General features: G+C 39.7%; 1 protein-coding gene across 1 annotated transcript in view; it reads left to right on the forward strand.

The window, feature by feature from the left end:
- The window catches only part of LRPPRC (leucine rich pentatricopeptide repeat containing), a 171,348-nt gene that overhangs the window by 134,492 nt on the left and 15,812 nt on the right, over positions 1-21,044 (forward strand). The window contains exons 28-31 of the mRNA XM_054021384.1: positions 6,449-6,591; positions 6,715-6,808; positions 14,417-14,543; positions 17,366-17,454. Of these exons, the coding sequence (XP_053877359.1) occupies positions 6,449-6,591; positions 6,715-6,808; positions 14,417-14,543; positions 17,366-17,454 (453 nt within the window). The remainder of the gene's footprint in view (positions 1-6,448; positions 6,592-6,714; positions 6,809-14,416; positions 14,544-17,365; positions 17,455-21,044) is intronic.

Consider the following 21,044-nt stretch of genomic DNA (forward strand, 5'->3'; position numbering starts at 1 on the left):
GGCACGTGGCCTTATGTGCTTATGTGGTGCAACATGCAAGAGTACGACTCAGACCTCTTCAGACTTAGGGCTTGTCTATACTTACGCGCTGGTTCGGCGGCAGGCAATCGAACTTCTGGGTTCGATTTATCGCGTCTAATCTGGACGCGATAAATCGAACTCAGAAGTGCTCCCCGTCGACTCCGGTAATCCTGCTCGCCGCGAGGAGTAAGCGGAGTCGACGGGGGAGCCTGCCTGCCGGGTGTGGACCGCGGTAAGTTCGAACTAAGGTACGTCGACTTCGGCTACGTTATTCACGTAGCTGAAGTTGCATACCTTAGTTCGATTTGGGGGTTTAGTGTAGACCAAGCCTTAGCTAGCATCAGTGTACAGGCTGGAATCGCTTGGACATGGTTGTCACTCTTCCCCCTTCAGTGATCACCACTCTCCTTTCATGGTTGGACTTGAGGACAGTAGGTGCAGGTGTCCCATTCTCAAGACCACATCCATCAATATCTGTAGTCACCAACTGCACCTGCACTGGGTTGGGTGGCTCATCTGGAGGTACTCAGAACCCAGGGCCTCTGGTCCCAGGCAGAGCTCTCTCTACACATCAATGTGAGGGAACTCAGAGCAGTGCACCTTGACTGCCAAGCGTACTGGCTCCATCTGGAAGGCTGGTTTGAGCTGGTACTTACAGACAACACAACAGCAATGTTCTATATAAACAGACAGGTTGGAGTGCACTCCTTTCACCTATACCATGAAGCTCTTTGTCTGTGGGAATTCTGCATAACCTACTCAATCCACCTTGGAGCCTCCTATCTTCCAGGAGCACAGAACTAATTAGCTGATTGTCTCAGCAGATCCTTCTCCAGTCACAAGTGGTCCATTCGCCCAGATGTTGTGAAGGACATTTTCCAGATAGACATGTTTGCGACAAGGTACAACAGGAAGAGTGTGCAATTCTGCTCCTTCCTGAATCACAGCCCAGGTTCTCTCACAGACATGTTTCTTCTCCCTTAGAAGGACCATCTCATTTATGCATTCCCTCCCATTCTGCTTATACACAAGGTCCTGCTGAAGGTCAGAAGGGAAGGATCGAGCCTGATCATGATAGCCCCAGCCTGGCCATGTCAACACTGGTTCACCACCCTTCTGGACCTCTCGGTGGAAACACCAATCAGCCTGCTTCCATTTCCAGATCTGAACACTCTGGACCAAGGCCGCCTACATCATCCAAACCTCGAGTCCCTTCATCTGATGGCCTGGAATCTCCCATGGCTGAACTCCTTGGAGCTAGCATGCTGCAGACAGTTCAAGAGATCCTTTCAGGGAGCAGGAAACCATTCACTAGAGCTACGTACCTGGCAAAGTGGAAAAGGTTCTCGATCTGGTCAGCACAAAGAGGTGTTTCACCCATTCATTCTGGACTACTTACTTCACCTGAAGCAGCAAGAGCTATCTGTGTCATCAATTAGAGTCCAGCTTGCCGCGATTTCAGCATTTCACCCATGAGTAAATGGCCAGTCCGTCTTCACCGACTCAATCTGTAGTCATTTCCTCAAAGGCCTGGGCAGGCCTTATCTCCAAGTATGACAACCAATCCCACCTTGGGATTTCAACCTGGTATTATCCAGGTTCCTGGGTCCCCCATTTGAACCCTTGGCAACGTGCGCTCTCCTCTACTTCTCCTGGAAGATAGCCTTTCTGGTGGCCATTACTTCATCTAGAAGGGTCTCAGAGATTAGGGCACTTACTTCAGAACCTCTTTACACGGTATTTTTCAAGGACAAGTTCCAGCTGTGCCCTTACCCAGCCTTCCTCCCAAAGTTGGTTTCACAATTCCATAGTAACTAGGGCATTTTCCTGCCAGTCTTCTATCCAAAATCACATGCCAATAGCCAGGAACAGAGACTTCACTCACTAGATGTCAGACATGTGCTTGCCTTCTAAAAGAAAGGACTAAATCATTTTGGAAAATTATTTAACTTTTTGTGGTGGTGGCGGACAGGATGAAAGGTCTTCCAGTATCAGCCCAGAGAATCTCATCGTGGATCACTTTTTGTATCCACACATGCTACAACCTAGCAAAGGTCCCGGCCCTAATGGCACATTCCACAAGGGCACAAGCATTGTCAGCTGCATTCCTGGCACAGGTCTCAATCAGGACATCTGTAGAGCGGTGACGCTTCTTCGGTTCACACTTTTGCATCGCACTATGCCATCGTTTAGCAGGCTAGAGACGATGCTGGATTTGGCAGAGCTCTGTTAGTCTACTCGTTAATGAACTCCAAACCCTCCTCCTACATCTGCTTGGGAGTCATTTACATTGGAATGGACAGGAGCAAGCGCTCGAAGAAGAAAAACGGCTACTAACCTGTTCTTCAATGTTTCTCGTGTCCATTCCAACCCCCCCCCCCCCCCACACACACACACACACCTACACCTCTCTGTCGGAGTTAGCTGGCAAGAAGGAACTGAGGGGGCAGTAGGGCCCTATATACTGGCTCTATGAAGACGTAACTCCAAGAGGCACTAGAGTTGACCTGACAGATACCACCGAGGGAAAATTTTCCGGTGGTATTGCACGTGCCGCATGCACACCTATGTTGGAATGGACATAAGCAAAACATCTAGCATAACAGTTACCGAAGGTTAGTAACCGTTTTTATACTGCTGCTGTTGTGAGGAAAAGGTTATTCTTATAGCTGCAGAAATCCTTCTGTTCAAGGTAAGTTTCGCTTTCCACAGTTCCTGGGAAATAGTTTTCCCATCATTTTGCTCTAGCCCTTAGCATTCCTTTGGAAGGCTGTTGCATACATGGACATTCCTAGCACTCTGGGGTCCTAGTCCAGTAAATGGAGCATGCACATCAGTTGTAGCCTATTCATTTCATATCTCAAAAGTGCCAAAGCCTTAGGGCCACAAAGTTGCTGCAGGCAAGATGTTAAAATCCTGCACCAGGTGGCATCTTAGGCACCTGCAAAACTATTCACAAAAGTCCCTGGGGGCATTGGGGAAAAAGTAAGTTTCTATTCCTCTGCAGAGTCATCCGTTTATAAAGTTCTTGTTTTATTGGGGGAGGAGGGCAAGACTTTCAATTCCTGCCGATTTTTCTACTAGAACAATAACTAAGCTCTTCTTATCATTTCCCCCCCTCCCATTTCTGTGATTCACTAATCACTACTTCCCATTAGTGGTGAATGAGGGGAGAAGCTATTAACAAAGAAATTATCAAGTAAGAAATTTCTCATTCTGTTAACAGCTTCTCACCTCATTCAACCCATCCTAGTAGTCTGGTAAATGATCAGAATACAAATTGATGTTTTTCTCTAAAGGGAGACTTGGGTATACCTGTCTTAAGGTTAATTAATATATTAATGCTAATAATTGGTTGCTGGAGGGTTTCTAAAGCTTTGGAAAAACTTTTCTGGTGGCCTAAGCTGAAGAGCAGGGCTTAGTTCTGGAGCCTCTGGCAACAACATTGGACTGCCTCCAAATTACATGGGGGGAGGGGGATGCTAACTTGTTAGTGATGAATGAGGAGAGAAGCTGCTAACAGAAAATTATAAGGTAAGAAATTTTCTCATTCATTTAGTTCCATCACGGCCCACCTTGCAGCAGTCTACATATTTTCCACCTGTTCAGTCTTCTCACATCCCACAGCATCTAGATTCCTGAAAGGATTATTGCATACTTGCCCACCTATCAAATCTCCTATAACTTTCTCTCAAGCCACTTTAGGAATGGTGCTTTCACTATCTCGCCCTCAAGGTGGGTTGTCGTAGTCATCATCACATAGGCTATAAGGGTCAGTTATCTCCAAGCTCTAACTCCCCCTCCATACAGTATTCCACAGAGATATGGTGGTGTTGAGACCTTATCTGAAGTTTATTCCTAAAGTGGTCTTGAAATTTCATTGAAGCAGCCCATCAGTTTATTCCTGTTCTTCCCTAACCTTGTTCTGTTCCAGAGAAGAAAAACTCCACACTCTGAATGTTTCAGGAGTCTTATACTACACTGATAGTCTGAAGGGCTTATTCTGTCTTCTTGTCTCTTCATGGCAATCTTCGGTGCTTCGAAGGAGTAAGCCCTCTCCTTTGAGAGGATGTTAAAACAGATTTCTGTGCATATCCGTCTGCTACCAAATGGCTGATGTATCTTTCCTTCCACATGTTAAGGCTTACTCCATTAGAGCACAAGCTACGGCTACTCTGCTTTAGGAACGTACCCATATCTGGAGACTTTAGCCTCCTGACTTTCTTTAAGTACTATGCCTTAGATCTAATTGAAAGGTCAGATGCCAATTTCAGAAGAGCAATACTGCAATCATTGTTGAGATAAATCAAGACTCCTCAGTCCTATCTTCCAGATTGGACACTACTTATCAGTCACCTGGAGTGAGATTCACACTGACCCATACTCAAGAAAGAAAATTACATACCTTACAATAACTGAGGTTCTTTGCGATGTTATCAGTGTGGATTCCATGACCCTCTCTCCATCCCCACTTTTCAGAGTCCTCCACATCTAGTATTCTGCATTCGTTAGGGAACTGTGGCATTTGTGCCTTTTAATGCCCTCACCAGAGCAAACAGGATGACAGACATAGCCCAACATACTTCTATACCAGTTTCCCACACAGGGCCGTCTCCAGGGTTTTGGCCGCCCCAAGCAGCCAAAGCCAAAAAAAAAAAAAAAAAATTGCGATCTGCGACGGCAATTCGGCGGGAGGTCCTTCACTCCCAGGCGGAGTGAGGGACCGTCCGCCGAATACCTGGACCTACCGTCCCTCTCCGGAACGGCCGCCCCAAGAACCTGCTTGAGAAGCTGGTGCCTGTTCCCACACATGAGGTGCAGGCAAACCTAAAGTGGGATCCACACACTGCTGACAGCATCTTGAAGAACCACAGTTCATATACGGGTAATTAACTTTTTTTTTTTTTTTTAAGATGTGGGATTTAGAAAAAAGGGAATTTTTTCCATTTGAATGTGCTAACATTTTTGTACAGTCATGTAAAAATGCTAGACACTCATTCCCTGACCCAAATGAGAGCAATTGCACAGGACTATAAATTGGGTAGAAAAATTTTGGATTTGTTCCTTTTTGAGAATGCGAACCTCTGAGCGTTGCTTTGGGTCTCTATAGATATGCATGTCTTCTTAAGGAGCTCTTAATTTACTGACATAGCAGCTTCAAAGCGTCTAAATTCCTTTGGGGCGACCTCAACAGGACCTCAGGTAGCTTAGAAGTTCCTATGAGAGAGTTTAAAAGTTCTCTGAACAAAGTTGTTTTTTATGTATTGCAATCTGCACCAAATTTTAAATATAGAAAATTCTTCAGAGAACTGTTTGTCAGATAGTCTTTAGAGAAATGATTAGCACCTTAGAATTCGTAGTGGGGATTAAAGGGAAAACATCAATGTAAAAATTACACTTTTGTCAGAACCTATTTTACATACTGTTTCTTTTCAGTTTGCTTACTTTATGCATGTAAAAATTTTTTGTGCGGTCAGTTTGTGTTCCTGTGTATACTCAGTTTCCAATATTTTCTGTGTGTTGCGACAGTGAAAAAGAACATTTTTAATATGGGGGAATGTGATTAAAAAGTTACAAAAACTGGTGCAGGGTCTCAGAAGCTCATGAACACTTGCATTTATATCAACATAATTATCCAACCTTGATGTGACATTTCCAGACAAGTCTTTTAATAGTTATTTTGGAACTATATTCTGTAAACAAAAAGGAGCTGAATGTGGAAGTTCAAAAATTATTATAAATCAAGAAGTCATTTTATGTCAATATTTGCATTAAAGAGAAATAGCATGTTCTTGGTACCTAACCTTTTGTCACTTGTGAAGTTTCCCAGTGTTTCATGGCTAAAGTCTAAGGCCTGGGTTCTTCAAATACTTAGGGCTGGTCTACACTACGGGGATCTAAGTTTGATCTAAGCTACGCAATTGGAGTTATGTTAGTAGCATAACTCAAGTCGACATAGCTTAGATCTGCTTACCGTGGGGTCCACACTACGCTATGTTGAGGGGAGACGCTCTCTTGTCGACACCCATTACTCTTCTCATTCTGGTGGAGTACTGAAGTCGACGGGAGATCGATCTGTGGTCGATTTAGCAGGTTTCACTAGACCCGCTAAATCGACCCCCCCCCAGCGTATCAATCGTCGCAGTGTCGATCCACCAGTAGGTGGAGAAAAGTCCTTAAGCACATTACAAACATGAAATCAGTGAAACTATTTGCATGTATAAAGTTAGGCATGCACATAGCATCTTCACACACTGATAACACAAATTGATTTTTTTTTTAATGTGGGTGCTTTAAAAATAACAGAACTATCTTATGTATTTAATTTTTGATTTTGCTTACTTTTTCATTATACAGCTTTTCACTGAAAATGTAGGATTAGTATCTGGATATGTATTAGATGTGAAGACTGAATCTTGTCTTTCAGAGATCAGTAATGACTGGCAAAAAGCTGGTGCAACTTGGACTAAAATGCAGGAAGAAAATGTTATTCCTCGTGAGAGAACTTTAAGGTTATTGGCTGATATTCTTAAGAACAATGGTCAAGAAGTACCATTTGATGTGCCTGAGGTAATTTGGGTTTAACTTTACATACAAGTGCAACATTGTATTCTTTTTGTTTGCTTCAGGCATTTTTTTCACGTGTCTCTTCATGTTGTATGTTTTTTATTAAACCATTTCTTTGTTTTAAAGATTTGGTATAAAGACCATGTAGAACCAGCTCCTGATTCAGAAAATAACCCTGAGAAGAAAGTGTTGATGCTCTGCAAGGAGGGCAGTGTCCAAGGTAAACTGAAAACACGTCTTTTTTCTTTGGCTTTAAAAAAGCAAGGTTCTATTAATCAACAAAAGTAGCCAGTACTCTCAAAAACCTAATGCAATACCTGAGTCTAGAATGCAGGGTTTAAAATTACAGTAGTATTTTTGGAATCTCTTCCAGGCAAGTGTGTGCTGGGTGCAGCATCCAGTTGTTCTGCAGTATCCTTTGTGTAACTTTCATTTCTGAGTTTTGTCAGTTGTATTGATCGAATAGCAACGGGTAATAATTTCTGTTGATCAGTATTAAAGACCACTGTGAGGCCACTCAGCACTGATAGCTGTCCAAACATGTAGGTTTATTTAAAAAGAAAAAGTATAGGACAGGAGAATTTATCAGTAACCAGTTGAACACATTGTATTGTTGTAGGTTGTTCATTTTCATATATTCTATATCTAGTCCTTGGATGCAGAAGCAACGAAATATCACGTATGAGTAGGGAGGCAGTATTTTCTGTGTCTAAAGCATTGGTGAGGCCATTACTGGACTACGGTGACCATTTCTGGTGTTCACACTTCAAAAAAAATGTTGATAAATTGGAAAGGACTCAAAAGAGCGACAATCATTTGAGATCTGGAAAACATGCTTTACAGTCAGATTTAAAGAGCACAGTCTGTTTAGTTTATCCACGAGAAGATTAAAAGGTGATATGATCACAGTGTACAAGTACCTACTTGAGGAAAAGATTTGATAGTTGACAGCTCTTCCATATAGCAGCAAAAAGCATAATGAGATGCACTGGTTTGAAGCTGAATCTAGACAAATTCAGACTAGAAAATAAGGTGCAGGTTTTTAACAGTGAGAGTAACTAGAAAAACTTTGGAAAATCACCACCACTTAAGTCTATAAATCAATTTGAGATGTCTTTTTAAGATATGTTATAGTTAGGGCCCTGCCACATTCACAGTCCAGTTTGGTCAATTTCATAGTTGTAATATTTTAAAAATCATAAATTTCATGATTTCAGATATTTCACCGTGTTGTAACTATAGGGGTCCTGACCCAAAAGGCGGGGCGGGAGGAGGAGTGGAGGGGTGGTGCAAGGCTATTGTAGGGTAGTCACGGTATTCCCACCCTTACTTCTGTGCTACTACTGGCAGCAGCACTGCCTTCAGAGCGGAGCGGCCAGAGAGCAGTGGCTGCTGGCCGGGAGCCCAGGTCTGAAGGCAGCGCTGCCGCCAGCAGCAGTGCAGCAGTAAGGATAGAATGGTATGGTGTTGCCACCCTTAATTCTGCACTGCTGCTGGCGGGGCACTGCCTTCAGAGCTGGGTGCCTGGACAGCAACCACCACTCTCTAGCCACCCAAGGGTGGCAATACCGCAACCACCACTATAATAACCTTGTTACCCCATCCATGACCCCCCTTTTCAGTCAGAACCCCAGTTTTAAAAACGCTGGTGAAGTCTCTATAGTCTAGGGTAAAAGTACACAAAAGACTAAATTTCATGGTCCGTGACACATTTTTCACAGCTGTGAATTTGGTAGGGCCCTAGCTATAGTTCAAACAGTAATTGTGGTCCTTAATGCAGAAGTTAATAGGTGAGATTGTTTGGTTTATGTTATTGCTGGAAGTTGGACTAGGTTATCACAATGATCCCTTCTGGCCTGAAAGTCTTTGAACCTATTTCACTGTAATGCTGCAAGATAACTCGTCACTGGAAAAAGATCACATCTATCTCTTAGATGTAAACAAAATAAGCCCTGTAAAATCACAGATTCCTGCATAGAGTTCTTTGTAGTCTTTTTTTCCCTCCATTTCCCCCATTTAGTTAAAACTAAGAACTTTTAACCTCCAACATACTGACTGTAAGTAAATCACCTTGAGCAACTGCCATTTTAATTGATGATAAACAACCCCAATGAAAACCAATGTGTGATACAAAGTTAAGACATCTCTCTTACTTTAAAGGTAGACCATATATATTCAGTTTTGTGGCATTTTAGTTAATCTGAGGCTGAGCACTCTTCTTATCTGTATCCAACAATGAATTTTAGTTTTATCGGTGCAACTGAGAATGGATGTGCATTTTTGTTATAAAGCATGACGAGTGGTCATTTACACTCCAGTCCAATACCTTCCACTTCCCTAGTTCTGAGGGAATTTCTTCTACAGCACTCGCTACCTGGAACGCATCGTTGTCATCATTATTATTTTTTGTATTTACGTAAAGCTTCTAAATTTAGCATTCCCCCACGGTGCTTGTTGCTTTGCAGGATCAGGCACTTAAGGTAGGAATCAAACCTCAGTCTGCCACATCACAAACATAAAAGGCTATCACTGGGCCTCAGAGTGGTCCAGAAGTTAGTTAGAAAGCGCTTCTAAAATATTATTAAATTTGTATCTTTTTTTTAAAGCAGAATGTTAAAACAGAAATTACCTCCATCAAAGCAGAAGATAGAGCCAGTAATGAAGATTCATAGACAATTTTTAAAGATGCTGGCAAGATGAAAATGTTTGCTTAAATAATTTCAGGATGCATTTTAACCTTACTCCTAGAGAAATGTCTTTTTGTGTAATCCCTGATATTTTTTCTCTGACTTTCCCTTAACATTTTGAAAAAGATTTTTCAGTATGCTGGGGAGAAACATATTTCCTCTTTTCATGTAAAAGAGCTCTCTCCTTAGATGAAAATAAGACTTTGTTAGCTGGAGTGAGAGTAAGACGAGGGAGACACAGATTTCTCCCTCCTATCCCCATATATTAGTAGTGATATGTCATAGCATTTAAGAAAAACAATGCTTCGCCCTCTTCCTTCTATAGAGTACTGTCTTAAGGGTAAATTGTACCCTTCTACAGAAGTACCTGACACGAGAGAGAGCCAAAGGAGCAGTCTCCTTATCGTAATGATCTGCAGGGATGGAAATTCCTAGTCCCGTGGAGGGTTCTCTCTCCCTTCCCTCCCCCCCCAACTGACCTTATACTTCCTTCTTTCCAGTATTGGTGCTGCCAATAGACAGCTCCCGGAGCTATTAGCGTCGAATTCCATCCACACCTACCCTAATTCGACATGGCCATGTCGAATTTAGCGCTACTCCCCTCGTCGGGGAGGAGTACAGAAATCGATGTAAAGAGACTTCTATGTCGAAATAAATAGCTTCGTTGTGTGGACGGGTGCAGGGTTAATTCGAGTTAACGCTGCTAAATTCGACATAACCTCCTAGTGTTGCCCAGGCCTCAGAGCTGAGACAGCATACACTATAATCTGTCACAGAATTGTTTTGCTGTTACTGGAGAAACTGGTGTTAAAACACCATCAAACTCCTGGAGCCCTGATTGAGGGGTTATGCATAAGTCTGCATGTACTGTGTATGCATATGAAAGCATATATCACATATAGTATATGCACACTCATATTTTGTATACATATCACTTTAATGGTAATCTCTATATTATGCCATATTTAAGAGCTTCTTCAGAATGTTAATTTTCATACCCGTAAATTTGGGGGATCAAAAGGCAGGCTTGAAAATGGATGTACCTTAGAAGGATCAGGTTCTGAAAACGGAACTAATTAATTTTTCTTTGGAAAGTGTTGAGGACTAGGTAATATTGATTTAATGTCCTTGAATATCATAAACAATAGGATTGAAGAGGGGAGGAAAACAAAATTATAAAAATTTTACACCTATTTATGAATATGGCTTGAATACCAAAGTAATTTCCTGAGTAATTTCTAAGATTTAAAGTTAAAATAAACAAAAAACTGCACCAATTTATTACTGATATCCCTGACACCTTGAGATTAAATTTACTGATAGATTGCTATTGCACATCCTACAGTTACATTCTGATCAACTGGTAGATGATCCAGACCTACCAGATATTAAGAATGAAAATTTTGTAGGAAAATATTTTGCTGAAAATACTGTGAAATGTGCTGCGTGCATGTGTTTAAAATCCTATAGAAATTAACTTGTCAACTTTATGTAAACAATGTAGTGTAATTTTGATATGAATACAATAGGATATTGTAAAAAATTTTGTATCAATGCAACTTTTTTATTAGAAGAAAGTGAACTTAATCAGTTTAGAATATTAATTATATAATTTAGATTAATTCCTTGGCAGGGTGCTGTTTTAAAAGTCCGTTCTTTGAGGTTTTTTATTTATGAAAAACAATATATTCATCTTACTGACTTGATTCTGCATTGTTATAAGTTGGCCTTTTGGGTAGTGTGTGCATGTGTCCAAGCAGTGGAAATTGCTGAACCAAATGTGACTGTGTTGTGAGAATTGAGATTTTATGTTGGCAAGTTGTCACATTTCTAACAGCTCTCTCTGCTTAAAGTGGTAATACAACATGATATGATTTTTATGCCAGAAACTCTTTTGAATGCTAATATATTTGAGTACAGCGTCTCACAAAAAGATGGCAATTTGAGAAATAGTAAATTAATAATCCCTGTTTGGGGATATGGTCTCCATTTGAGAACCCTTTAGTCAGCTTCAGACATACAACTCAAGTGGAGTTGATGTAAGATAATGCCAGTTTATTTTCAAAAGGTAAGCAGTGGGGGCAGTTATGAAATATTTTGCCATTTAGGAGGGAAAAAATGAAATATTATAGCAGAGATTGCCAAACTTACTAACCCTCCAAGCTGCATATGATAACCTTCAGAAGTTGGAAAGCCGGGATGTACTAGACAGGGCTCAGGGCTTCAGTCCTGTGGCGGGATGGAAGGGCTAGACATGAGACCTCCCTCCCTACTGGAGGATTGGGGCAGAAGAGTGGGGCAGGGGTGCAAGCTCCGGGCAGTGCTTACCTCAAGCAGCTCCTGGAAGCAGCAGCATGTCCCCCCTCCAGCTCCTGCGCGGCCAGGCGGCCCCACAGCATTGCAAGGTCCGCAGTTCTCGGCTAATGGGAGTTGCAGAGCCTTCACTTGCAGCGAAGGCACCGTGCCGGAGGCCCCTGACTGCCCCATGCTTAGGAGCCAGAGGAGGGACATTCTGCTGCTTCTGGGAGCCGCGCGGAGCCATGGCAGACAGAAAGCCTGCCTTAGCCCCGCTACACTGCCGACCGGACTTTTAACGGCCTGGTCAGCAGTGCTGAGTGGAGCCACTAGGGTCCCTTTTCGACCTGGCATTCTGGTTGAAAACCGGACACATGACAACTCTACTTCAATGGGGCCAGGAGTTTATCCATAATCTATTTCATGTACATTTAATACCTCTTGGCAACCACTTTAGGCAACAAAAGATCTTATGGTGCATCTAACATCTCATTGAAAAGGTTTGAATTTGACAATAAAAGCAATTTACATCAAATTCTTGAAATAATTAAGATTGAAGAAAAAGAGATTAAACTTTATTTTTACTCTGCTCACTTTAAATTCTTGTTTGGTATTTGAATAATTTGTACGTTGTTTGTTTGCTGACATGATTAACCTTTAAAACTCCTCTTGACAAACCTTAATTTTTGTGATGAGGAAAATAGATCCAGGAGTGAGTGGTTTGCAATTATGATTTGACATAGAAATCTTGGGAAAGTGGGGAGCATTCTTTTAGTAGTTTCCTGTTCAGAACTTTACTATGCAAAAACCCACCTGCAGTGCCAGTTGGTTGAATGAAGGAGTTTGAATTTATTTTGCCTTAAATCGAATAGCATAGGGAAAAACAGTTAAACATTTTGTTTTCATTACAGTGACAGACATTTATAGTTAGCAACTGTACTGTAAACACAATCATTGTACTTGATGTAGGGCAGAGGAAAAGTAGATACCCTCTTCTGGTGTGTGCCAGAGCTGCTCAATGCAAGAATGTGCTCGTAAGTGTTTTCAGATGCTAGTCAGAGTTTGTTGCACTTGTGTATTGAATGATTCTTCATTATCATAAATAAGCAACCTTATTTCATGGAATAATATTTACTGGTCTAGTGGTGATATAGTCACTTTCACAGTTGAAAAACTTTATTGGGGGAAAAAAATGTCCACAAACTTTTCAGTGAAGTGAACACCTTCTGTAAATGCTAGCAATTAAATTTTGTTTGGCACATAAGTGGGCAAGATGGGTAAATCGTGACAGGAAGTCTGGCCAGTTAGATTATTTTAAAATCCTATCACATGCTATTTGACTATTTTTTCCCCTGTCCTGTTGTTTGAGTATTGATCCAGAGAGTGGTGATATAATTAAGAATTGTAATTTCAGACTTATGTCAGAACAGCGCACACAGTGACTGTTAATTTTTGCCATAGGTGGTTCTTTTATATCTGTGTTCATATACACGTGCTATGTAAAGTGTCTGTGTATGGATATTAGATAACTATATGGCAATATTCTTACAATATACTACACATTCACAATTTGTGCATACCTGTTTAAATAGACACACATTCATGCTTATATGAATACATTTTGTTAAAAGTCCCAATATATACTCTTAGAGTATGTCTACACAGCAAAAATTGTGCACAGGCCAGCCTACCTGAGCTAGCCTGAATCCAACTAGCAGAGGTAACAATAGCAGTGAAGTACAGTACAGCTTCAGCGTAGATAGTACAAGCCCAGCATAGGCCTTGGACACACATTCTGCTTTCTAGCTCATTCTGAAGCCTGTTGTTACCCCCACTGACTAGATTCAAGGTAGCTTGGATAGGCTAGCCCATGCACAGCTTTTGCGAGTTAGACATGCCCTTAAACTCAAGCCATCCCATGGTTCAGACAAGATGGGACAGTAACACTTGCAGGCTTGAGAATGTGTGCTGAAAATTTGTCAAGGTGTGCCCTGAAGTTTCATTTGTTCATACTGTATTTCCTTTGAAGTTAAAATTCAAATACAGATTATTTTCCCCTTCGCGCCAAAGGTATGAGCCAGATGTTTACAGCTGCATAATCTTGTTTCAAAAAGTAAATGATTGAAAAGTGTGGTTATCTCCAATCCCCCCCCCCCCTCCTTTTTTTTTTTTTGGTAACGTCTTTTCATACACTGACAGTTATTGTGAATGTGTGAAATAAAACTGCTAATCAGTCAAACAAATGCAGCTTAGTTTACTTGTTAAATATCTGTATATTTGTAAATTGTATGTTTTTATATAAATCTTGTCGTAACCAAACAGTTTGCTCTCCCAATACTGGAATCACTGCCTATATTTGCTGAATGCTGTTGTGATGATGCGCCAAACATTGTAACCATCTACCCCAGAATTAGGTGTTGCTTCAAAAATCATTAGTTCTCCTTTTCTCATGAACAGATGTATGGTGGTGGTTTTTATTTTAAATGAAGGGAATTCCAAACACTTCTTTGGAGTTAGCTTATTTGACTCAGTGTTTGGTTTTTTTTGAGGGTGGGAAAAATGTAACTTACCTGGATTTTAGAAGAAACAACATTTTTTTTAATATATATATATATATACACACACACACACACATACATTTTAAAAACCCTACAACTTTTGAAACCTGGGCAAACCAACAATTTTCTAAAATATAGCTTTAGACTAAAAGATTTAAGAAAAGGAAGAATAGATTTATGTTTAAGATGCAGACTTTTTAAATAAAAAGAGATGTGAATGCTCTTTATATGCCACTTCAATGTAAAGTGACATCTCAATTGTTTTTTTTTTTTTTATTCTCTTTGTAGAGGCATACAATATTTTACTGGAAGCACAAAAGAAGGATATTATGTTTCCTCTCTTTCCCTATTCCACTCTTATACAAGGATTGCTGTCTGAGGGTTGTCTTGAGGAAGCCATCAAAGTGAAAAACATGTAAGTTTTTGTTTTTTGTTTTTTAAACCTGTGGCTCTGTTCTAAAACTGCACTCATAACCTTGCATGAAAATTATCGTGAGCATTCCTTTAAGGTAAAGTCCCATCTTCCTAACAAAAAGTGGGCCCCAAATGGAAACATGATGATATAGTGTGTAATGCATTGGTCTTTCATAAATCAAATCTAAAGACCTGTGCTCGGTATTAATATATTATTCACCTTTCAAGGCTAGCTGGTCCAGGAATATGACATTAATGAATCAAGTTGTAATATGTCTTTCTATAGTGTGTATTAGTAAAATGCTTGGGATTGAGTTTGGTTGGATTGGGTTTAACTTTAATGAATCATGTGGTTGTACCATGTGTTTTGGCTGCTGCCTGTAAAACTTGTCCCAGGGTAATATGCCAGTGACTAGTATGCTGAAATAGGGTAAAATATTAAAGCACCTAAATCCCATTTTCAAAAGTGGCTTAGGCACTCTAGTGACTAAAAGTATAGACCAGCTCGCAATGTCACTTAGTTTCTAGTGTTTTGTGAAAATATACTATATTGCTCCCAAATAAAATAATTTTCATGATTGTACCTTCTTAAAAACTTCTTGGCTTTAGGGAAAATGGGAGTAGGATCTAGCCAGAAGCTCCATTCTTATTGGTCAGTCATCTAAACCTAAAATAATAAAAACTACATTGTTTGGCAGGGCAGTTCAGAAAAGCATACATTTCAGAAATATCACATGATGGCACTCTAATAAACGCATGCTGGTTAACTCTTGCTGGTTTTTCTTTACAAGATAATAGAGAGTACACTTGATACCATCAGTACTCATGACTTTATTTGGCAGTACATGGGTTTTTCAATAACAAACGAATAAAATTATAAGTACTCAGACTTCAAAGACAATTTTATGGAAGCAAACTTTCTTCTAAAAATGCTTAGATAGTGTATTGGAGTAGTGAATGGAATCGAAAGAGTATCTGTGGTGTGAACAATTTAGAACAAGTAAATTTGTTCATGCTTGACAAATTTCTGTATTCTGGAAACTTTGTGCTACATAGGAGTCAATCTTACCAACCTCATTGTCTGAGAGATTACTTCTAGAAGCCTAAATATGTGCAGTGGCCTGAAATTTACATCTCTCCTAATATTTATAGTAAAAGATATGAAAGGTAGTTTCACTTGTGTAGCCTTACATATTTTTCTTTTGTTCTCTGTTTGAAGCCAAATTTAAATAATATTTAGAGAATCTTATAGTGTTTGTGTTAGCAATAGTATAAGTACCATAACAAGCATTTTTTTAACCTAAAAAGACTAGTTTATTTTTAAAATTAATATCTTGGTCTCGGGCCTGGAAAGAACTAATGTTGAATTGAGATGATGGTGGAGGGAAGCAGCTTTCCAGCTGAGACTCTGGAAAAGTCCAGGAGTTTTCTGATATCTTGGTCAGACCAAAGTGCTGCTGCCTTCTGATTCTAATGAATTTTAGGTATGTTTATTGCACTTAGTTCAAGAGTTTTAAAATAGAAGTTTAGTAGTATTGGAATGAGGGATTAGTTCTGTAATAGTGGCTAACATCTATTTAATCACACTAAAGATTGGAAGATTGGAGAAAGTAAATCCTTTGTTATATGTAATTTACAGTCTCATGCATGAATTGTTGACTTAAGGGCTTTGACAGATGGGACAAAGGGAAAAAACCGGAACTGAGCAATGGGTGCTTAGGCAGGGATTAAGAGGATTGGTTGGGAGAGTAAGAAAATCCTGAGTCCAGTGACTGCATTTGTGAGCTCTAGAGGCTGAAAGTGACTGAGAGGATAGTCATATTGTGTACTCTATGAAGGATTTTCTTGGGATTGATGAGAATAATTTAGCAATGACCCTGCTTACCTCCCAATCCGCTCAGCTCATAAATTCAAGTAGGTAGGCTGCTCAGTTGTTTGCCACAAGATGATCAGTGAGGTTTATCTTGATTGCTGATATGGCAAATGGCAATGCCCCTTTTTTGTGTGGGGAGATTTTGTAATCTAGAAATGAACCTTTGTAAAGTTATCCTTATGTATTAAAAATGTGCCTAAATTTCATTAGAAATAGAGGCATTTTGCAAGTATAAAATAGATGTAATTGCTGGTTAGTCTGCATTAAAAGCATACATGTTCATTTCTTAAAAGCAGTATTATTAAAGCAAAGTTCTCTCTGCTGTAGATGTGTGACTTTTTTGCATTGCAAGGGACACAGAATTGATAAATGAAATTTAATTTTAACATGGCAAAGGCAGCAAATGAAGTATGTTCAGTTTTTAAAACTGTATACATCTAGATGACAGAAATTTGAAAATTAATCAACCAAATAATATGGTTTTAGTTCATAATATGCTTTAGTTTATATTTAAAATATACAGTGCTGAAAATAAATGTTTCATTTTTATTGCTGAAAGAATAGTTTTACATTTTATAATTATGGTGACTTAAAAAAAGAAGAAAAAGTATCCTGCTTAGGATACAACAGAACAATGCAGGGCATGCAGTTATTTTAGTCATCTAATATGTCAGCATTCAAGAATCTGAACCGATTGTTTAAAAAAAAATCTTGTACTTTGTTTCTTTTGTTGCTCGTTTCCAACTTTGTCATCTGTCAGAATGCAAAAAAAAATTATCCTTCTATAACCATTGACAGGATAACACAAAAGCTGTCTCCAGGTCGATATTTTGCAGCAATATTTTTAACATACGAACAGTAGTTTTTATAATTTCACCTTGGTGCTCAACCATTTATTATCATATCAGAAGCATGTCAGTAATTCCTTTCTAAATGTCTGCTTCTTTTAGCGCTGAGACCCACATCAAGGGCTTCACACTGAACGCTGCTGCCAGCAGCCGCCTCATCTTAACGCAAGTTAGGCGGGATTATTTGAAAGGTATGTCACAATGCTTGACCTTTACGTCACATTAATGCCGCTGCAGATTTTTCTTGTAACGCCCTTCGAATACTTGGATAAAGGAGTCCATTTAGCAAATTACCTGCTTATCAAGAGCCTTTTGTGGTAGCTGAGAGACGTAAATTACTGTACATGCATTTATAATACAGCTTGAATATGAATGTACTTGTCATTTGACCACTTAGTCCAGTTTCCATTCCATTTAACACAAGATGGGTTTTCTTAAGATGAATCACAGCTCTTCAGACATGCAAAATTTGTGCTCCAGAACGAGAGAAAGTACAGGCTTTCAAGTGCGTTAAAATTCACAGCACAAATCATTTTGCTTTAGAAATTAACATACTTTAGAGCATCTGAAACAATTCCCAGCAGTTGCTTCTTTCATATTGTGTTGGTTGTGTGAGATATCAGATGAGTTAAATTGAGTGTTAAATGTACATGATTGTGAACTAAATGATTATAATATTGATTTAAAAAACTAATTTAATACTTTTTAATAGTTCACAATACCAATAGTATTGAAATATACATTGTACTTTTCTTTCCTTTTTAATTTAATATTATAATATAACAGAAATGATGGCTGAGGGAAGCACATGTGTGGGACAAGATGGTGGAAAACTGTTATGTGACTTTCAGCTCTTCAGGATCATTTGTTTTGCAGTTCTGTGTCTTTGTTTTGGTGGTATTGGGAATAATGGAAAGTGAGTGATGCATCAGGACTGAACAACGCTAGTAAAGTTAGAGCTTCCAATTTTTCTCTGAGCACTTTTGAAAAATCTGTTCCTACGAATGTGTGTGTACATTCTCACATTAAAATTTTTATCAACGTTTTATTTACTTGGTTGCCAAGCTCTTCTACTAAACTGCTTTATTTGGTACTGGAAAACCCTGCACAGACAGGGTATTGAGTCAGTGCAATTGCCTATACAGCATAAATATTTTCCTATTAATATATTTCCAATATTACTCTAAAACACAAGAGCAACTAAATGTAAACAAAAAGATCAAAATGGGGAACAGTTTGACTTTAATCTGACAAAAGCAAGGAAATTCAGATTTGCCATATCATCCTTAAATTAATTCACTTCACTGTGCTCTGATGTTGTACCATATATGTGTGTAGCATTGCCTGTGTTCAAATGCTTCTGCAATAAGTGAGATGCATCATTTCACTGTGTTTTCTGTTGCCAGTAAACAAACATGTTTGCTTTCAAATTCCTTGGTTATTTTCCTCCTGACATGTGCATGCAAGGACCCTAACACCAACTCCGACTCAGCATAGTGAAATGGAACTCCTTTTCTTCCCCATCTCCAATTCATCTCTTACTGTTGACAGTCCTCTATTTTTGCAGTCACACAGGCCTGCAACCTGTCGTATTTGATTTCTCTCTCCCTTCTGCTTTGTCCTCAGTCCAGCATGTTGCTACATTTTGCAAGTTCTTTCTTTAATACTGTCACCCGATTCTTTCTTTCCTCATAACCCACTACTGAATCCTTGGCCAATACTCTGGTCACTTCTTGGTTTGACTATTGTAACTTCTTACCCTGGTCATTCCAGATTCTCTCATTGCACCACCTCAATTCTGTCTGACATGTGCTGAAAAAAATACCTCCTCCTTGCATGCCTCTCACTCTCTTTGCTACTCCCTTGAGATCTGCATTTGTTTCCTGGAATGACTCCCATTATGCTTGGAATATCCTCCCTGGTCTTGTCCATTATACAATTTCTGTCTTTCAAAACTCACTGCTTTCAGTCACTGAAACCATAGCCGTAGATCTTCTTCCTTTGCCCTGATTTTGGTAACCTATAACTATAAAGAATTACAGCTTCCATCAACAGCAACAAAAATGGTTTCTACCCCTTTCCCTGCAGAGAAGGCCTTGAAATAGTAAACTGATAAGCTTTCCATCATAGTTATCATTTAGTATAGGTGTGCCTGAAAAATGTTTCACAGATCATCCCCAAAATGCAAAGGCTTCTTTCTATTTTTGCCCCCTCCCCTACAGTCCTGCTTCTGACTTCCACTTTGCCCTGCTTCCTGGATGCTTCCCCCAAATTTAAATATACTAAGTAATTAAAAAAAAGACTAAAAGAAGCTAATAAGTTGCGTGAGTAACAGTAAGCGTATTGTGATTTTTTTCACTGTTGTAAACTTTGTTCCAAGTATCTCTTTCCAGCCAGTCATACCTTTCTGTATGACATGCCATGTACACTTGTTGTGCTGCATAAAAAGATTTTTATTCTTTGGAGAGCTTAACCCTTCTTAAAAGATGTATCACAAATTTTTAGTAAGAACCAATTTGTATTGGATAAAAAGTTTTAGAGCTTTGTTTTGGGATTGCAGGCTGTAGAGAAAAACATGGTCAGACATGAAGGTAAACATTGGTTTATGACAAACATTCTAAAAATGTAAATTCACATTAGGAATAGTAAGAATTTTAATAGGTGTGTAGTACTAAGAAGGACCTACCGAATGCGTTTGTTGTTGCCTTTAGTAGTTTTTTGCAATGTTGCTGGGTTTGTGTAATGTTGTATAAGATTCTTCCTATAGTGTCCTGTTCCTGAGAAGGCCAATCGAGCAACATCTGAACTGCTAACAGGCAACACATGGGATAGGGAGGAAAATTTGAAAGTGGCGGGTAATTCACTTTAGTTTTCAGGTTATTGGAATCTTGTCCCGCATGTCTTTGCTTAAGACTGTCAAAACAAGATGGAAAATTAAACCAGGGTTGGGAGTTTCCTGTGGGTATTAGGCATACTGTACAGTATTTTCTTGTCCTTCTATAAAAAATGTTTGGATTGTGGAATGGCAGCCTGTACCTGTATAGCAGGGATTGGCAACCTTTGGCACGCAGCCCACCAGGGTAAGCACCCTGGCGGGCCGGACCAGTTTGATTACCTGCCGCGTCCGCAGGTTCGGCCAATTGTGGCTCCCACTGGCTGCAGTTTGCTGCTCCAGGCCAATGGGGGCGGTGGGAAGTGGCAGCCAGTACATCCCTCGGCCCGCGCCGCTTCCTATAGCCCCCATTGGCCTGGGATGGCGAACTGTGGCCAGTGGGAGCCGCGATCGGCCGAACCTGCTGACATGGCAGGTAAACAAACCGGCCCAGCCCGCCAGGGTGCTAAAGGTTGCCGATCCCTGCTATATAGAGAACCTAAATGTTAACGCTACAGCGTTCAAGAATGTGTATGTGTTATGTTAGAAGTGTCATCCTTTGGTATTATAATTATTACCTTTGATTAATCCTACCTGTGATGGTAAGCAGTGAGAGGTTTTTACAAGAGGGGTATGTCTTTCTTTTTATGCTTGCTTGTGTATAATGTAAATTGAGAACAATCATAGTTTAGAGGAATGTTTAGTGGAGAGAGATTTTTTTTGTTTTTGTTGTTTTAAATTAGTGTCAGAAGAGGATTGATATTGAAGCATGTTAATGTGGTTTTATTGCTTTATAGGTTGGCAAGATTGCTCTTCAATTTCCACAAATAACTGATGTATATCAGTATAAAAACTTGGGTGTAAATTCATACCATGTAGTTTTATCCAATATTGTATTTTTTCTAAAGC

Source organism: Malaclemys terrapin, chromosome 3 (assembly GCF_027887155.1).
Source record: "Malaclemys terrapin pileata isolate rMalTer1 chromosome 3, rMalTer1.hap1, whole genome shotgun sequence".
Taxonomy (NCBI): Eukaryota; Metazoa; Chordata; order Testudines; family Emydidae; genus Malaclemys; species Malaclemys terrapin.